This window comes from Mercenaria mercenaria, chromosome 6 (assembly GCF_021730395.1).
Source record: "Mercenaria mercenaria strain notata chromosome 6, MADL_Memer_1, whole genome shotgun sequence".
In the NCBI taxonomy this organism is placed as follows: domain Eukaryota; kingdom Metazoa; phylum Mollusca; class Bivalvia; order Venerida; family Veneridae; genus Mercenaria; species Mercenaria mercenaria.
Window position 1 is genome coordinate 33,907,226 of NC_069366.1, and position 21,409 is coordinate 33,928,634.

At 34.1% G+C, this 21,409-nt stretch overlaps 1 protein-coding gene across 1 annotated transcript in view; it reads left to right on the top strand.

Moving 5' to 3' along the window:
* Positions 1-19,432, top strand: part of LOC123550546 (uncharacterized) — a 55,959-nt gene extending 36,527 nt beyond the window's left edge. The window contains exon 4 of the mRNA XM_053545591.1: positions 6,195-19,432. Within this exon, the coding sequence (XP_053401566.1) occupies positions 6,195-10,924 (4,730 nt within the window). The 3' untranslated portion in view covers positions 10,925-19,432. The remainder of the gene's footprint in view (positions 1-6,194) is intronic.
* Positions 19,433-21,409: the final 1,977 nt, after the last annotated feature.

Below are 21,409 nucleotides of genomic sequence, written 5' to 3' on the forward strand. Positions count from 1 at the left end.
ACCACAGTTGTGATTCAATCGTTATGAAACTTGGTTAATGGGATTAAGAACTAGGTCAGTAAGCCAGATCAGTAAGCCAGATCAAAGGAAATCTTGTTAACACTCTATAGAGTCCACATTTCAAGTTTTAAACTCATCGGAATACGTCAGAATGTTTGTCTTGATAATTTCTAGGTCATCTGGTGTAAAAAACTAGGAAACCCAGTCAGATCAAAGGAAAAGTTTGTCAACATTCTAGATGCCACATTTATGACCCTATTTTCATGAGTGTTTATCATAATGATTTTCGACAAAGTTTGAATCTGGGTCATGTCGGGTCGAAAACTAGGTCACTAGGTTTCAGTTTGGAACTCATGAGAATTGGTCAGAATGTTTGCCTTAATGGCTTCTAGGTCAAGTTCTAATCTGGGTTAGGTTGGGTAAAAAAATAGATCATTCGATCAAATCAAAGGAAAAGCTTGTTAACACTCCAGGTGCAATATCTATGGCACTTTCTTTATAAGACTCGGTCAGATAGTTTGTCTTGATGACCTCTAGGCCAAGTTTGAATCTGGATTATGCGGAAATAAAAACTAGGTCACTAGAGTAGATCAAAGGACAGTCTTGTTAACACTCTAGAGAACATAATTTAAGTTTGAAACACACGAGAATTGGTCGGAATGTTTGTCTTGATAAATTCTAGGTCAGGTTTGAATATGATTTATCTGGGGTCAAAAACTAGGTCACCCGGTCAATTCAAAAGAAAACTGTATTTGTGCAATAGAGGCTGTATTTTCAAACGGATCTTCGTGAAATTTGATCAGAATGATTTTCTTGATAAATTCTATGTCAAATCTAAATATTAGTCATTTGGGGTCAAAACTGAGTCTCTAGGTCAAATCAAACGAAAAGCTTGTTTACACTCTAGAGGCACTTTCTTCCTACACACTTCACGAAACTTTGTCAGGATGTTGCTTTTATGAAATATTTGAAGAGTTTTCTGTATTATGTGGGGTCAAAAACCAGGTTAATAGGTCAAATCAAAGAAAGTGCTTGTTTACTCTCAAAACGCCATATTTTTATACCAATATGGATGAAAATTGCTCAGAATATTTATCACAATGAAATTTCGGACGGGTCAGGTTGGGTGTAAAACTAGGTGATCAGGTCAAATTGAAGAAAAACTTTGTTTACACTCTAGATGCAACAAGGTTGCTCCAATCTTCGTGAAACTTGGTCAGAATGAATGAAACTTGGTCAGAATGTTTATCTCCTTAAAACTGGGTTATGTTTTGTCAAAATTTGGGTCACTAGGCCAAACATGTTTACCCTATTATGGTGTGTTACTCAGGTGAGCGATTTAGGGCCATCTTGGCTCTCTTGGCTACTTCACTCAGAGCACTTGTTATGACCTCGAAAATTTTGAAAATATTTTGATTAAATGTTACATAGTTCCAGAGGACATTTTGTTTAGAACATAAACCACAACAGTAACTCTAGATTGCTTTTGGTTTTAATTATCTCTCTTAAGCAGTACGAGCTTGGTTAAGAACAGATAAAGAACATAACATTTGTATACTTATTTAATGCATGATCAGTTCTTCTCCGAGTCGTTTTTTCTCTTTTACCTTTGTTTTTAGCTCACCTGTCACGTAGTGACAGGGTGAGCTTTTGTGACCGCTTGATGTCCGTCGTGCGTCGTGTGTCAACAATTTGTAAAAATATCTTCTTCTTCAGAACCACTAGGCAGATTTACACCAAACTTCACAGGAATGATCCTTAGGTGGCCCCGTTTCAAAATTGCCCAAAGAATTTAATTCCATGCGAACTCTGATTGCCATGACAATCGAAAGGAAAATCGTTGAAAATCTTCTTGTCCAAAACCACAGTAGCTAGGGCTTTTATATTTGATCAGAAACTGTTAGCCGGATTTCAAAAATATTTTGCAGAAATGATCTGTAGGTGACCCTCTACCAAAATTGCCTAAGTCATTCTGTTCTGCAACTGACAGGAAAAAAACTTTAAAAATCTTCTTGTACAAAACCAAAGTAGCTAGGGCTTTAATATTTGGTATGTGGCATCATCTAATGGTCTTCTACAAAGTTAAATCAAATTATCCCCCTAGGGTCAAATATGGCCCCGCCCTGGGGTCATATGTTTTACATGAACTTATATATTAGGAAAACTTTTAAAATCTTCTTGTTCAAAACCACAGGGCTTAGGGCTTTGATATATTTTTTGTAACATCATCTATTGGTCCTCTACTGAGATTGTTCAAATTATCCCCCTAGGATTAAATATGGCCCGCCCCGGGGATTATATGGTTTATATAGACTTATATAGGGAAAAACTTGGAAACTTTTCTTGTCCAAAACCACAGTAGCTAGGGTTTTGATATTTGGTATGTGGCATCATCTAATAGTCCTCTACCAAGTTGCTTCAAATTATCCCCCTAAGGTCAAATATGGCCCCGCCCTGGGGGTCATTTCGTTTACATAGACTTATATATTTGGTACGTAGCATCATCTATTGTCCTTTACCATGTTTGTTCAGTTTATCCCCTTAGGGTCAAATATTGCCTCGCCCAGGCCCGGGTCACATGGTTTAAACAGAATTGTATAGGAAAAAACTTTAAAAATCTTCTTGCCTGAAATCACAAGACCTGGGCCTTTGATGTTTTGTATGTAGCATTGCCTTATGGTCCTCTACCAAGATTAATCGATATTATTATAATACTAATAACTATTATTATTATTATTATGTACAACGCCATTGAATATATCATTGTATAAAAATAGGCGTTTAATCAAATTATTCAGTTTCAGTTTCAGATTGTTCAAGTTATTACTCTTGGGTGAAAAGAGGCCCTTCCATGGGGGTCCATAGTTTTACATATACTTACATAGGAACAACTTTAAAAATCTTCTTGTTTTGCTATGTTGCATTGCCTAGTGGTCCTCTATACCAAGATATTTCAAATTATGCCCCTCAGTTGAAAAGAGGCCCCACCCAGGGTGTCCAAAAATTTACATAGACTTATAAAGGAAAAGAAATCTTCTTGTCTGAAAGTTCAAGGCCAAGGCCTTTGCTATTTGGTATGTATCATTGCCTAGTTGATTTCTAATAAGGTTGTTTGAATTATGCTCCTGGGGTAAAAAGAGGCCTCGCCCCGACCAACTTTCTTGTTTTCTAAGATACAGCCTTGAAATTTTGGTGACATGTACAGTTTTGCACACTGATCTTAAAACTTTCAATGACCATGAATGTGACTTACTGACCTACTTTCTTAATATTTTAGCATCCGTTTGACATTTGATACGTGTAGCTCATATTACTTAGGTGAGCGATCCAGGGTCATTATGACCCTCTTGTTACATAATATATATCTATTCTTTTTGACCACTTTTAAATGAAACATTTGCTTCGACGGAGTGAGGGTAGGTAAGTCCAACATGCCTCTTGTTTAGTCTTCGTTTAGTTACAGATGATTATGCAACTACTTTTTTCAAGGGAAAGGTTATACTGAATAGTCTCCATGATATCATTTTTACATCGAATGAGCTCTTGATAAGATTTTGTAACATTAGGAAATAATATATGCCACAAAATATTACAGGGTCGTCATTTCAATGCCAGGCATATTGGATCTACTTTGTTGGTTTTATCAAAAACATCTAAACTATTAAGTCCGCTATTATTTCTGTATTTTGTATCTGTTAAAGGTTGCATGCTTATCTATACAACAATCATTTCACCTACTTTTGATCTTAAATAGTGTTTACATCGCGCCTATTATGAAATAATCCTGATTGTGACTGATTGCTCCGATAACATTAGATTTGCAGTCTTTATTTGAATCATAAATATTATAATTATCAAACGTTTTACTCTCCAGGTCAAATTTCTTTACAATAAGTCAATCTAGTGCTATTCCATTTTCTTTTATATCATTACAAAGAAACTTTCCATTAATCAAACCACATTCAGCTGCGCTTTTATCCGCTGACATAAGGTTTCATACCATAATCTGATGTCCAGTTCTGATATTTAATTGATGTAAAATGATTATACATGTACTTGCAATAAAACCTTTTGGTGAAGAGTGAATATACTCAAAACAGAACACCTCTAAATTCATGTTATTTGTTTCGAAATATTACGAGTTCATTTTGGTAGCGACTGTACACAAAAATGCACGTTAATACGTGCATTATTTATCGTGCCAGTTTTAATATGTGTATTAAGTGTGATTCAGTCAAGGAAAGCAGAGCCTTTAGAGCATATACATATATCTATAAATCTAAAAATACTGCCATTAATATGTGCCTGAAATGAAATTAAATGAAAAATTTCAATTAGATTTTTTAATAAAATTTTGCTAAACGTTCAATATACTTAATCATGTGAATAATTTCAATAAAATGTTATTCGTATTTTGCCTTACGTGTAATGAATTTAATCAATGAATATTTCTTTATCTAAAATGTTTTTCTGACGCCAAGAAAAAAATGCCAGTATGATCGAACATTATCTGAAACATTAAAATATCATATTATACACTATGTCTTATAATGTTCCAAGTTTTAGCTCACCTGAGCAATGCTCAGTGAGTATTTGTGATCGTTAGATGTCCGGCGTCTGTCTGTCTGTCGTCTGTCTGTCTGTCAACATTTAGCTTGTGTATGCGATAGAGGCAGTTTTTTTTCAACTGATCTTCATGAAATTTGGTCAAAATGATAACCTTGATGAAAACTAGGCCGAGTTTGAAAATGGGTTATCTGGGGTAAAAAACTAGGTCACTAAGTCAAATCAAAGAAAAACCTTATGTATGCGATAGAGACTGTATTTTTCAATTAATCTTCATGAATTTCGGTCAGAATGGTTATCTTGAAATCTAGGCCGAGTTGGAAAATGGGTCATCTCTGATCAAAAACTAGATTACGAATTTCGTTAAAGTGATAACCTTGATGAAACCTGGGCAAAGTTCGAATATTGGTCATCTGGGATCAAAAACTTGATCACAAGGTCAAATCAAAGATAAACATTGTGTATGAATTAGAGGCTACATTTTTCAATTGATCTTCCTGAAATTAATTCAGAATGATTGCCTTGATAAAATCTAGGTCAAGTTTTAATATGGGTCATCTTTGGTCAAAAAGTAGGTCACTAGGTCAAATCAAAGAAAAACCTTGTGTATGTGATAGAGGCTGTACTTTTCAATTGATCTTCATGAAATTTGGTCAGAATAATTGCCTTGATAAAATCTAGGTTGAGTTTGATTATGGGTCATTTTAGGTCAAAAACTAGGTCACTAGGTCAAATCAAATAAAAACCTTGTGTATGCGATAGAGGCTGTATTTTTCGATTGATCTTCATGAAATTTTATCAATATAATTGCCTTGATAAAATCTAGGTCAAGTTCAAATATGGATTATCTTGGGTCACAAACTAGGTCACTAGGTCAAATCAAAGAAAACCCTTGTGTATGCGATAGAGGCTGTATTTTTCAATTGATCTTCCTGAAATTTGGTCAGAATGATTTCCTTGATGAAATCTAGATCAAGTTCGAATTGAATTTGAATATTGCTCATTTAGGGTCAGAAAGAAGGTCACTTAGTTAAATCAAAGAAAAACGTGTATGCGATAGAGACTTTATTTTTCAATTGATCTTCATGAAATTTGATCATAATGATAGCCTTGATGAAATCTAGATCAAGTTCGAATATGAGTTATCTGTGGTCAAAAACTAGGTCACTAGGTCAAATCAAAGAAAATACTTGTTTGTACTCAAGATTTTTGCTCCAATTTTAATGATAATTGGTCAGAGTATTTTTTTCCATGAAATCACTAGGTCAAACATGTTTACACTGTTATGGTGTGCTATGGTGGTTTCTCAGGTGAGCGACCTAGGGCCATCTTGGCCCTCTTGTTAAATTGTGTAAGACATGACGTAAGTTTCGAATAAATACTACTTGTCAATCCTTCGACTTAGTCTCCAGATACTTAAGAATCCTTTAACCAGATTACAACCAGACGATCCGCCATTCGTATGATGGTACAATAATTATACGTTCCTATTTCAAGAGTGTTTTATTGATTTTATCATAAATGAAGCACATTTGTATTTATCATCGTTCCAAAACATGCTCATCAAAAACATGATATTTTACTTTAAAGTCTGTGTCCGCTTTTTATGAATTACATATGCTTTTCAGACCAAACTGAGGCTGTACTAAAGGAACTTAAACCAATTGTGCATACGGAACAATTTTTTGAAGCAGAACGTATGTTAGAATCAAAGGGAATTGTAATTGTCAGCGGTGAAACTGGAGAAGGAAAAACATCAACTGCATTAGAATTACTGAGGAGACGGAAGGATAGATATACTTGCATCCAAATTTATAGTCCAGAACATGTTCATAAGATAGATCCTAAAACGTTTCCTACTATATTTATTGATGACATATTTGGCAGTCACGAGTTAGACAAAAGTAAAACTTACACTTGGGCGCCTGTATTAGAAAAGCTGCAAAATCTACTAAATGCCAAAGCGTTTACGGCAATAATAACAACAAGAGAGATAGTACTAAGAGAATGTAGTTCTTCACTTGAAAAATACCCTATGTTTGAAAACAAAGTGCAACTAAGCTCAAAATTGTTAAGCGCTGATGAAAAATTTAATATTCTTTCAGCGACTTTAACTGAAAAGAAAAGGTATCTACCGTCGGATCAACTTAGTAATTGTATTTCAGAATTCAATACTGGCCTAGGCTTCCCATATATGTGTTTTTTATTTGCCTCCGATGAAGAGTATTTTCGTAAAGGCGAAGCATTCTTCAAGCAAGATCTTATTCTTCATTCTAGGATGTTATCTAGATTAACGAAAAACAAGCAGTTTGCATTGCTTTTTCTCTGGATAATGGGTGGTGAATGTCCTATCGCACTTACACGTTCCGATAAAAATGATGAATTATTTCAAGAACTCACTTCCAATTTGAAACATAATATAGATATAAATTGTATTTATACAGAAATTCAGAGAAGTTTTGAAGTAATGGACGGTGTGTTCGTGGGCAAGACAAACGGGCATTATACATTTTCTCATAGCAGCATATATCTCTCTACAGGGTTTTATCTTGCTCAGATGGGCTTGTTTCCATTGATTATATCTAAAAGCAGTTTACAATTTTTCATGCAATGTCTCACTATCAAAGACGAGCATAGACAAAATGTTTTGTACGTAAGGAAAGAATATCATAAAGACCTTGTTGAGAGACTGATTAAAGAGGTCATCGATGAAAAACATATTCAAGAAATGGCAGCATTTCAATGTTTAAATGGCAATGTATTGAATTTACTGATTGAAAGCCTTAAACAAAACAAATTGCGTTTAAGGTCGTTCTTATTTTCAGGAATGGAAAGTGATTATTACGACGCCGAAACGTGTCGGTATAACTTTCTTTCTAGTTTTATACTAGCACGAGCTGAGGAGGAGTCTTGTTGGTTTTTAGAAAAAATATTGAAGATTTTAAAATGTGCACATCCTTTCCAACGAGGACAAAATTGCAACATTTGTCATATGTATTTGCAAGCATTTCGTGCTGCATGTCGAAATGGCAAAGAAAATGCACTGAGGTTGCTGCAGTTTGTCAAAATCGATGGAAGTATGTTAGTTGATGCAGCATGTAGTAGCAATCCCAATATGTACAGAAGAATAAAGAAAAAGCTTGATTCAGGTCAAATAGACATGTATCAAAAACGAGCATTACATAGAGCACTGAAAAACGGACACCTTAACATGTACCATGAAATCAAATTAAGTGGCTGCAGACCAGACACGGAGTGTTTAGTAATTGCAGCTGACTCAAAGTATGAGGATTTAGTAAGGGACATTATTTCTGATTTACAAGTATCAAATGCACTTGTAAGAGACAGTCATGTTCGGTACGTATTAAGTACTATATTTTCATTAAGTGTGTTCGATAGATTATGCAGCGTTGACATGCTACCTGATGTTACTAATATTACCCTTTCTATGAAATCTAATAACAGGCTTGTTGATCCCATTCTGTGGGATCTGAAGTATGCTGATAAAACAAAGAAAGTAAACGCATACGCTCGAATTGCTCTATGGAAGGAATTGATACAAAATCGTGCAATAGAAGAAGCATTTGTTAAGAAAGGTCTATTAGAAACAGACGAATATCTCAAGCAAAACGTGAAAAGTAGTAATGTTGACAATGTAAGTGAGGTTATCCATTACATGGAACAAAACAATGTTTGGAAAAACAAAAGCACACTTGTAAGTGATCTACTGAATCTGTCTTTAGTATCGTCGTCTGCGGTGTTCAAATTTCTTCTCACAAAGAATGTAGTGCCAACACCTGAAATACTGTATATGGCAGTGCTTAGCAGCGACTTTGACAGTGTTCAGCTGATCGTTAAAAAAATGAAGAATATGGGTGCATTTTATCCGAAGAATACCTTAATGAAAAGAGCCGTCTTGGTATCTGTTCACTATATTAAAATTTACAATTACTTGATTTCGGAAGGAATGCTTCCCAGCGCTTACCATTTTCTATATGCTGTTGAATGTCGTTCAGATTCTGGCGAAGAAATTATTCAAAATCTATTTTCTGTTGTTGGATCTGTGGATCTGTTAAAAGTAAGCACAATGCAGCTGGCGTTATTAGGTTCAGTTGATATGATACCGCTATATAAATGTTTAAGTGAGCACGTTAATCTTCCACCAAATGCTCTAGAAATCGTGTCAGGTGGAGGAAATATAACACAGATCAGAACCATCATCAATCATTTGAAACTTCAAAATGCTTGGCCTCCATTTTACAGTGTAATAGAACGAACCTTAATGAAAGTACTCTGTCGTAGAGAAATTTTCAGGGACCTCATGAATGAATTTGAATTCAGCTTTTCACCCTTTTATGTATTGTTTGCGGTTAGGGAAAACAAACAACGAAATGTCAGAGAGTGTATTTCATATCTAAAAAAGAAAACAAAATTGAGTCCTGCGAACATCGTTTTAAAATTAGCATTGTTAGAAAGCCGGGAACATATATCTGGTATCTTGCGAGAAAATGAAGTAACAACAGTCAATCTGTTGGAAGACGCTTGTAGCTTGGGACACGCTGAACTCCGATCATATATACTGGCATTGACAGCAAAAACCGGACCGATTGCAATTGACTATACAACCTTAAACAGTGATATTGTGCGGGCATTTTTGAAATATCCAAATTTATGCTCAGAAGACCTTCTCGAAAGAGCCATAAAAGTAAGCGATGGCATTGTCATCTCTGAGTTAATACAAATTATGCAGTCACAAAACAGCGGTTTTCCCTGTGATGCATATGCATCTAGAATTTTGCAACTGTCTGCCAAACGATGTGAAATTTATGTTGTTTTATTAAAAATGAGATTCAAACCGACAGTGGAATGTTTGATCAGAGTAGCGAAATGCGGTTCCTTAAAAATATATGCTAGAACTCTGAAAAGACTTCGAAAGAGACATCTGCTCTATATCGACAGTACAAATGCCAGATTGGCATTAAAAGAAGCTCTTAAACGAGATGACGTTAGGTTTTACACAATCATTTCCGCATATGGCATAACACCTGAGCTGGATGACATTTTGTATGCTGTTCAAAATGAAAAATTAAATGTGTGCAAGTTTCTTGTGAATGATTTACCGAAGTCATCCTATCGTTGGTCGAATGGAAAATTTGTTTTGTTGCTTCGGACAAATTTTCAGGTTGGTTTAATGTTATTGAGAAAGGGTTTCAAACTAAATACTGGTGACCTACTTAAGGTAGTCGAATATTATTTTGAACAGGAGATGTCATTTGAAACAGTTAGACGAATATTTTGGTATCATTTCAATAACTGCCATTGGTGTTTCACTGATGAAAATTTGAAAACTATCAATGAAAGAGCAAAAGATGATTCACATATATTCAGTCTTGTTGAAGGCTATATTAGCACTGCACAAGAAAGACGAATTTTTCAAGCGCTTAAATGTGGAGATCAATGTAAACCGGATATTTGGTTTAGTGGATATGCATTTGATGCAATCACGGTAATAACGAATGTTCTAAAGCAAATATTTACTTCAAGGGCCACGCTAAGTGGGACATGTGTTAGCGCAATTATAAAACTTTTAGAAAGCATGAACACAGACCGTAGTCTCAAATTTCTATTGAGTGTTTTGACAGATGATTTGATAAAAACTGTCCGAAGTGCAGTTACATTAACAAAACAAGACAAAGATCAACTGAATACACGAATCATCCAAATTGCATTGGAAGAAGCAATGTATAAGGATCCTAAGGGTAAAGATATAGAAAACGATTGTACTTCAGAAATATACAGTACCATTCTAGATACGTGTTGCATTGAACCGACTTCATACTGTCTTTACTATGGATTAAAGTACAGAAGGGATATTTGTTTCGAAAAAACATTAGATCGTCTTCCAATTTCAATGAAAACCTCCGACGATCCGTATTATAAATCTACAATTGCTTTATGTTGTGAGAGGTCCGATGTCAATACCTTCCATCGACTTTTGAAAGGGCCCAGATGCATTGACACTGAACTACTGTTTGAAACAGTTTGTAGCAATAACAAGAATTTTTTCAGCAGGTTCAGAAATATTTTACAAAAAGAGAAAATGTGGGATGCATCGTTAAAAGAGTATTGGATAGCTGCTGCTATGTACAAAGCTAAATCTGAAAACCTTACATTTTTTATTTATCAATTTACGTCAGAACATGAAGTTCAGGAGGACAACACTGGGTACACAGTCTCTTTTAGAAAAAACGATGAAGATGGTTACGACCAACTTTCTGCTCCTGAAAGGAAGGAATCGCTTTACGGAGTAGTTCATAAATATGCAGAAGTGGATGAAACCGAAACTGAATACGCATAGAATATCATGCATTCCACCTGTCTTCATTTAATGTGTAAGTAGTAACAGCACGTTAAATGAGATAGTGCATAGGTAATTTAAGACAGGTTTGTCATATAACTGACTATTTCTTCTTTTGTTAATATAAATAATTGCCTGTATCTAGAATTTGTTTATAAGGCGCAGATAATCATTTTAGATATGTGTAGTGAAAACTTATATTTCGAACTTACGTTTGCATATGTATATTTTAATGTAATAAAACCGCCGCTTTGGGTCACGTTCCAGAGCGGGCACAGGTGTAGATAAATAAACATCCTCCCCGTTTCTTGAGATGTAAAATGTATTGTTTTTATTGCGGTAACCAAATATAAGTAACCATTTCATAGTCCTACTGGACTGGCAAGAGTTTAATGACATAATGATACTTAAGTTACTTAGATTTTAGATTTACAGTATTGTTTACAACTAGTATGTTTGTCGACGTTTTAATTATACGTTGTAGTCGTAAAATAAATAAAATGACATGATGCCTAATTCTGCTGAAATTTCTGTATGGCTTAAGCGATATAATTGTTTAAACGTATGCCATTTGAGAAATGTACTTGAAGAAGCATTTAAGATACATGTATTAGCAAAATATATGTGTGACATTAGATGATTTGTAAAGTCTTGGCCATCTTCTAACGTAAAACTGGCTATTTTGACTTTTTTTCTAATTATTGCATGTAGAGTTTTGAAAACACAAACCTACTAGGTATAATATCCTTTTAATAACATACAGGAATTTCAACAAAATGAATTCATCCTATTATAAGGTTAAAGACCTTGTTCCAGGTCAGAAACGCATAACTGTTCCGACCAAGATAAATTATGAAGAAAAAAAGAGCTGAAGGTATTGATATCTAACATTATTACAATTTTGTATTACAAGTTTGTATATGAACACATTTTTACTTTATATTGGAATTGTTATAGCACGTACATTGTATTTGTAACATATCGAGTGTTGTGTTTGAATATTTATCAAGTGCACACGTATGTATTGCCGTTTTGTTTCCTGTTTATTGCTTTACCATAGAAACCTGGTGCGCTGTGTAAACATAGCTTTTTTCACTTTTTGAAACTTTTAACTAAATATTCGCATGACTGGTAGAACATAATACTGATTCAAAGCAAATTAGTAGATCATTGTATGCTTTCAAAAAATGACAGCTAGTCATTTGTTTCAAGTTTAGCAGATTATCAACAAACCACAGACGGAAAATATGTGTTTTTGTGAAAATTGAATCGCAAATAAAACATTTTTACCATGATCCTAAAGAATTGTCATTTTATTGGCATGTGTCTTAGAATCCAGATAAATACTTCAGAAAAGGCCAAACTTCTGGATAGCTCAAAGTGTTTCATACGATAATATAGTACGTGTAAACTTTTATGCATTTGCCTTAAAACTGAAGAATAAGTAATTTTTTCATTGGCTTAATCATTTTTTCCAGGAGTCCGCTATATGCAATTTTGATACATTGCCATCTGCAACTAAATTTCAATGAAACAACATTTGTAAAGAAATTAACACTATATGATAATGACTTATTATTATATTTCTATTCCATATAACGAGAATGTTACTCGTAAAATGAACGTCTCGCATCAGTTGGTAAATGAACAATATACCAACACTGTATTTATCCATTACGTGTTTGATCAAACTGTCCCGTACTGCTTGATAATTAAAACACTATATAAAAATATGTCCCCCCCCCCCCCCCCCCCCCCCGCCCCCACCATTAAGAATGTCACTTATAAAGAAATGAATATAAACAGTTTTCAGAATTGGATTTTGAACAAAGTGATGTGGAATTTCTGCATGTGCCATTATTGCCATCAAAAAGAAGATGTGTAACGGTGTCTAGAACGGAGAGTTTTGAAAAGCGCTGAACTTTCTAGAAGTAGGGGCCTCTGTGGCTGAGTGGTTAAGTTCTCTGAGTTCTAACCACTTGCCCCTCACCGATGTTGGTTCGAGCCTCACTCTGGGCGTTGAATTCTTCACGTGAGGAAGCCATCCAGCTGGCTTAGGTAAGGTAGGTGGTTCTACCTAGATGTTTGTCACGATGAAATAATGCACGGAGGGGCACCTGTAGTCTTTCTCCACCGTCAAAGCCGGAAAGTTGCCATATGACCTATGATTGTGTTGATGCGACGTTAAACCGAACAAAACAAAACAAACTGTCTAGAAGTGTGGCCCCTTTAAGAATTTTTCCAGAATTCAGATCATATATCAGTAAATTGACAATCGTTTTGAAGAAGATATACAGGTTTTGTATGTTGTTCAATTTTTAGATAAAACACTTTCTTTCTATAATTTTATGATGTTCAACCGTTTTTAAATATGAATCTAACTGTTAAGAGATATAAATTCCTTACTGATAAAGTTAAAACATGACAGCAAGCTTATTCATAGTTTGACAATTACCATTTAATATCTGACATCTAGCATTTGGCATTCAAACTTTTGTTTATGGCATATATTACTGGTTTTGAGCATTATGTATAACGAATTTGGCATTTTTCACTAAGTGTTTAACGTTTGGCAATTAGCCCGGCATACATGTCTTCCATACATTATTTAGATTCAATACATGTACGGTATTTTTTGTGATATATTTGTTTTAAGCATGACTAAATGGATTGAGGAATTGTGATCACGCTGTTTTCGTTGTCCGTCGTGCTTGCGTACGTGCGAGCTTCCATTCGTCCGTCCGTCCGTCCGTTCGTTTGTCCGTCGTCATATTTTCAAATTTCTTTTAACGACATCTATTTAAAAACCTCGGAGAGGACTTTGAAGATACTTTACACAAATGATATCTGGGTGGTCCTATTTCAAATGTGTTCAAATGGTTCCAGTTCTTTGAGCATGTGTGTCACTATGGTTAAAATAAGTTTCAGCTATCAAAATTTATCAAATTTCTTCTTTTAAGCGATAATAGCTATAGCCTTGATATTCGGGTTGTTATACCGTGGTTCGACTCTATACCGTAAATGTTCTAATTATTGCCTTAGGGTCAGAAATGGTGACGCCCCTGAGTGTGCGATGTATATACAATATATAATACATAGGAAAAATTTGAAATCTTCTTGTCTGAAGGCATAATAGCTAGGGCTTTGATGTTTGCCGTTAGATATAACGGTTTCACTCACTACCATATTTGTTCAAATATCGCCTTTGGGTCAAAAACGGCCAGACACCTGTGTGTGACATGTACTTACTATAGGCTTAGATATAAGAAACTTTGAAACATAATAGCTAGAGGTTTGACACTTGGCATGTGATAGCAGGGTTTGACTGTTGGCTACCGTAATTGTTCAAATTATTGCCCTAGGTTCAAAAATGGCCGATATGTGTATAATATTGTCATATATAAAAGACGCTTTGAATATACTCTCTGAATGAGCATTGATATTTGGCATACGATATCAGTGTTTGACTCTCTATTATAGTTGTACCCTATGTTGAAAAATGGCTAAGCTACCTGGTGTGAAATGTTTATACTACAGGTTAATATATAAGAGAATATTAGAAAATAGTCGCTGAAGCTATAACGCCTAGATCCTTGATATGTGGCATTTTGTAATTGGGTTTGGCTCTGTAACATAATTGTTCAGAGTACTGCCCTAGGTTCAAAAATGCCACACCCCTTACTGTGATATATTCGGATGCTCACTTCTACGGTAATATATAGATTATAGACTTATATAAAATCTTCTTCTCTGAAGCCATAAAGCTAAAGCCTTGATATCTGGCATGTGATAAAATAATTTGACTCTCTGCTTCAATTATTAATGTTATTGCTCAAGGTTCAAAAATGGCCACACCCCTGAGTGTGACTTGTTACCCTGTACTTGTACTATTGTGTTATACAGAAACACATTGAAGACTTTTACACAGGTGAGCGTTTTTAGGTCAATAACCCACATAGTTTTCTTTCTTAAACTAACTGCGCGATTTTTAACACGAGTATGCGTCTTTTCCCTGAATGTATATGATGTCCTTGAATTCAGTGCATACATTTTGTATTTTTAAATTTGTTTGTTGCAGTGTTGAACTTAAACTTTACGTTAGTTATAATATTGTGAGCAGTTATGTTAAAAGAAGTCATCTTTCTTCTAGTTTGTAACACTTAAAACCCCATTTAGATTATAAATGTACGCAGTCGCCTCATTTGGCACGTGTTTGAGCGCTTTGTGTACAGAGGATCTGTTGTTTGATCCCTAGCCGGTATAAACTAAATAACAATACTTTTGTTGTCATTTGATTAATTGGACGAAGACAACAACACAAAGATGATTTTTCTTGACATAATGGCTCACATTTTAATCTGTTAATACACTTGAATTTATTATCTGTTGACTACTATTATGTCCCTGTGTATATGTGTGTTATAATGCATGATTTCTTGATATGCATCGATTGTTGACATAATCGATTGTTTAAATGTTCCAATTTTATAGAGATAAGCATTAAAATGTAGCTAAAATCGTATCAAATGTATTAAGAATGTATCTTAACTCATAACGACTGCATTCAAAGAGTGCTGATTTAATTAACGGCTTAATTAAAACATTTTGGTGAACTGTGGAAATGCACAGTCATAATTTTCAGTACGTTATCAATTCAGGACGACAAAAATATCGTCTTCTGGTATCGATCGGCTCTTTAATTACTCATTTACTTCCATTAAAATACACCATTATAATTTATAAATAAAAGCTCAGTTTGCTCGGTAATTGTAATAGAAGGAATGATGTCGTTAAGTCAGTTATTTTACCTTTGCACTAGTGGATTACTTTTAAATTGTAAAATCGTAACAAACTACTAGTGTAAAAGTGTAATAACTCTTATTTTTGTGAAGGTTAGTGCTTAAATACCTAGAGAGTATTAGAAGTTCAGTAAATGAGTTAAAATGTTAATTATGTCATGGTATATAACCACTTTGATCTTTGGTCTTCTGTTATTATAGCGATATTTTCAGTAGCAAGATTGGTTTCAGCATTTTAAAATAATAAAACTTTATGTATTGTAATACGGAAGCCCATAAAGGCAATTTGGAAGAAGAAAAGCTTAGCTGGCAAAATATGTACGGATGGTGTAATGCTTAGTAGCAGCCATAATAGTTTTGGTCAATTTATATAGCTCATGGGTCGTATGGAATCAGTTAAGAAATTTGGTGGTTTATTTTCTTTACTCTCTCCAGATTTACTCCCCTTAAAATATGATAATTTCTTACATTTTTATCTCATATTTTTCCACTAATTTCAAAATGAAATGTTATCAAAATTGGAATAAGATACGTTTATATACTTATAGATTTTATAAGCAATAAACAAATATACTTTTTGTATATAATTATGCACATTTTAATCCATATTTTGTATTATAACATATTGTAAATGTAGTACAATGTTATCTTAATAGCATCATTGACAGATGTACGTGACATGTGTTAAATTTTTTAAGTATATTTAGTGACTTTTGTTTTACATTTATGAGTAGTTGCATCTAAATGTTTAATCATAATTTCTATATCATTTCAGTATAATGTGACTGGGTGGAGTATCATGTCGCGTGTCTACGGCGTGATATTCCATGAAAAAAAGACGCTAAGCTCGAACACACACACGCGCGCATGCACACGATTTGACTATGAAATGTGCGTATTCATGGAGGGCTTTTACAATCTTACTTGTACATGAAATAAAATTTGAAAACTTAGAATACATGATAAAATGCCGTGTGATTACCTGTAGATTAACAAAAGTTCCTTTTAAAAACTTATATATTTTATACACAAAACAATGTATTACTATATAATGCATTAGATATAAATAGTTAACGTACATTGATATAGGGAATACTGTTAACCATATAAGATAAGACAAAACTACTGTTTGATTTATCTTTTCCATAACAAGGTTTTTCAAATGTCCTTTTTATTATGCAACATCTGGATATAAGATACACATCATTCTAAAGATTGAAGCTTCCAACACATTTTTAATTACGATATTGTATTTTTCTCTAGATAAAAGCTGAGCAAAATCACAACTTCTTACAAAACAATTTTTTTTAAATTTTAGAAATAAAAAACATGGAATTATTGCTTTTTTGCAAACTAGATATCCTTAAATTTTGAAACGTTTTGATATCAGGAATCATGAATGAATTTTATAATGGAAAATATTATGTCAAAATCGTTTGTCTTTTATGATTTATAGAAAAATTATCAAGATCTTTTCAACAGTAAACAAGCTGGAAGATAACAGAGAAAGTATTGCACTATGATTAGAGAAGAAAAGAAAATCTTGTGAACAAACGGTCTACGTTTAAAAGGAAAGTAGGCAAATTGGCGCTAAGAAAATAGCCGCCAGTCTTCCGAAATTTTTAAAGTTGAAGAAAAAAGTACATAATTTGCTTTTATTCCTTTGATGTCTCTAATCTAAAGAAATATTAAACATGAAAATCATATTTATAACATTACCATAGGTATGCTTATTTTTTCCATCTTTTGTTCAGAACATTGGCACCAGACCAGAAAGAAAATGCCTCTGTACATGTTATACCCTACCCCTAGTATTCTATAAGAACCATGGTCATGAATGGGAAAATATACTAACCCATTTCAATCGCGTATTTCATACCTAAAACACACAGTTCGGTAAATGTGTACTTATGACATTAAACAAGTGGTAATTTATCTTCCATTGTGTACCGGTCACATTTTCTTCAACGGTACAAAAAAAAAATGCTTGAACTCCCTGGTGAAGTTCCGGTCTAGATTACAAAACCGTTGTGATTGGCTGATGTGAAAATGTATGTCAGTCTTCATTTTACTATACTACTACTAAAATGTTTAAATGCAGCATAGATGTGCAAAATGAATTAAATAAGCAGAACAGATGTATACCAATGTATGATTTCAAATTCAAAATCATATACAAGATGAATTTCATTCATCATTTCGAGCCTTATCGTAAAACTGCTAATATATTGCATTCTGTTTTTGTTTGTTTTCATTTCGCTTAACATTTGCACACCACCGTGACCTCTAGACCGGAAGTTAACATTGACTAAAGCATGAAATATGTGGAGCCCCTCTGCAATATGGAATATTGAGACAATGTGACTGGTGCACGATGGAAGATAAATTACCGCTTGTTCAATATACTAGGTACCCATGCACCGAACTGCGCGTTCTTGGCGAGAAATGTACGATTGAATTGGGTTAGTGCACTTACCCGTTCATGACAAAGGTTCTTATAGAATACCTAGTGGTAGGTATAACATGTACAGAGGCATTTATTTCTGATCTGGTGCATGTGGTTCAGAACACTAAATATTGGAACTTAATCAGAATAGCATCAGTCAAACAGCTCAAGAACCAAATAGATCTTGAAAACGAAATTTATGATAAAAGGCCCTTATCAGCAGTTTTAACGATGACAGTCAAATTATTTGGTAAATATACCTGCTGTATGTCCATGCTTTATATAATATTCTCAGTTAGATGAGACATTTGAATAAAAACAACTTATTTTACTTATTCTCTTGAGTTTTGATATTTCTGAGATTTGTCTGCCATTTCCTCGTGTAAATGCTGAGTACTCATTAGATTATGATTACATGTTTCAAGCAGATCATAAAGAACATCTTTTTCATTAAACAATGAGTTTTTAAAATGTTCATTTATGTGGCTGGAGATGTTAACATATAATTACAAATATTGTTTTCCTAATTTCATGAAAATTTAAAACAAAATTTGAAAATGTATCAGGAAAAATTCAAAAATTAAAACTTTAAATTGTTTTCCAGTTGAAGTATTAAACAAAATATACTTAATAATTAAGCAAGTATTTTTAACACAAGAGCTAGCACTTCATAAAGTATACAAAACAAAACAGTTTTGCAGAAGCTTACAAATTACTATACCACATTTTGAAAATAAGAAAGTACTTTTAAAATGCCTTCAAAATTTCATCAAAATGAAACACGTATAAAGCAAGCAATATGCTAGAGGAATCGTTGTTTTTTATTTGTACGGCCATATTACTCTAAAGATGTGTATTGATCTTTATATTCCACATAAATGCATCTCTGGTTACTTAAAGAATGTTTCATTGTCTGTATTTAGATTAGAATGTTGGTCGATTTCTCAGGCCTTTTGTTCAAAAATAACTTACAGATATGACTTAGAATACACGCACTCACGCACGCACACACACGCATTCACGCACGCACACTGGACTTGTCTCATCTAGGCCTGGGAAATAAATCATTGCAATCATGTAGTCCATTTCATGATGTATCTTTTTTTACGATTCTTATTGCTGTTTATTAGTTTTGCTAAAGACTTGTATAAAAGACGATAACTGACAAGTATCTATTATATTGTAATATGTATTTTGCAATATGTTTGTTGAAAGATAATAGCAATGCGAAAATCTATGAAAGATATATAATGAAAATGACAATTAGGCAAACTGTGTTTTTATCCTTTATTCCAAAACTCCTACTGTTTTTTAGATTATATCGAATTATACTTCATATGGCTGGTTGGTTACAATACCTCGATTCCTTTTAAAAACTGACCAGATCCCATTATGCGTCCCACAGTTATGGCCCTTTAAAGGGCCAAAATTTGCTATTTTAGCTTGTAAACACGATAGAGACCATATTGTTCAATCAACTTTATTCAACGTTGTATTGGCATAATATCTCGCTACTTTTCGAAAACTGGCCAGATAGGATGAGATCTCATCATTGGGTCCCAGAATTTTGATCCCTGAAAGGGCCACAATTTACTATTTTGGTTTATGCAGTCATATAAAGACTTTATTTATTGTTCGATTTGATACAAACATGCAAAATATCTTGATGCTGGTTTCATGATTAATCCGTCAGATCCAGTTATAAGTTCAGAACACGACAGAAGTGACATTCTGTATTTGATTTTAACCACACTAACACAAAACATGTCACAATAAGATCTCGATTCCTTTCGAAAAGCGGCTAGATTCCATTATGGGTTCTAAGGTTACTGTCCTTGATGAGGCCCTTTCAGATGATCGTTAGGCCAAGTTCGAAACTGGGTCATGTGGGGTCAAAAATCAGATCACCAGGTCTAATCAAAGGAACAGCTTATTAAAATCCTATAGGCCACACTTATGATCTTATCTTCTTGAAACTTACACAGAATTTTCATCTTGATAATTCCTAGGCAAAGTTTGAAACTGGGCCATATGGGGTCAAAAACTAGGTCACTCGGTAAAGTCAAATGAAACGCGTGTTAACACTCTGGAGGCACAATAATGAACCCGTCTTCATGAAACGTTGTCAGAATGTTTATATCTTGATGATTCCTAGAACGAGTTAGAAACTTGGTCATGTGGGGTCAAAACCTAGGTCACACACTCAAATCAAAGGAAAAGCTTGTTAACACTGTAGTAGCCACATTTATGATGCTATCATAAATGGTCAGAATGTTAACCTTGATGGCGCCGAGGCCAGGTTTAACAGGTGAGCAATATAGGGCCATCATGACCCTCTTGTTTAATCAACCTATCTGCAATATCTTCCATTACAGTTTCTACTCGTGGCAGGGCAGGGTTACTTTGCAATAAATGGCACTGCCTGCGTTTGCTCTGTGCGCTAGGCTTCCGGGGAATCTATCATTTCATTTTTGAAATAGAAAGATCACATGAGAAATGTAAATCCTGGTCAGAATGTTTGTCCTGGTGAAAATCAAGGACAGTTTTGAAACAGTCATCCGGGTTAGAAAGCAAGGTCCCTTGATCAATCCCTAGAACACCATATAAGCACTAGATGCCAGATTTTATGTCCCCGCCCTCCTTTTAACAATAGGAAAATACTGTTTTGCTCATTGTTGTTCGGCCGGTCTATTAGAAGATTGGTAGGTCGTTCAACAGACACTGGGTTTACTACCTATGCTTTGAAGGAGAGTGGCCAAATTTCAAAAGATGACTGGTTTCTAAAAAGATCATCTGTATATCTAATCAAGTAATAATGCGCCTGAAAAAAGTTTCCTATCTGTCTTCAATGTTTTGAAAAAAAATTTCTGGTTGCCAAATCAAGCATTAAAACAGAACTGGTTCTAGATCAGACTGCATTATGCTATACTGATATTTATCACATGTTTGACGTTGCGGGCGTGTAAAATTCCATTAGGTAAAAACGAAAATACACTAGACTAAGTGTAATAAACGTCGATGTCATTTGTAGTAGAGGACACGTTGGTAAAATTGACTTGTTTATAATAGTAAGAGAAAAAAAAAAGATATTTTTTATGTTTTACATGTGATAAAAAGCATATTACATTTGTGACTTTCCACATTGAATTATTTAACTCGCTGAAAGTCACAAATGTAATATCTTTTTTATCAATTGTTCAGACTTTCCTGTTGAAACTTTGAAATCTTTTTACTATATAA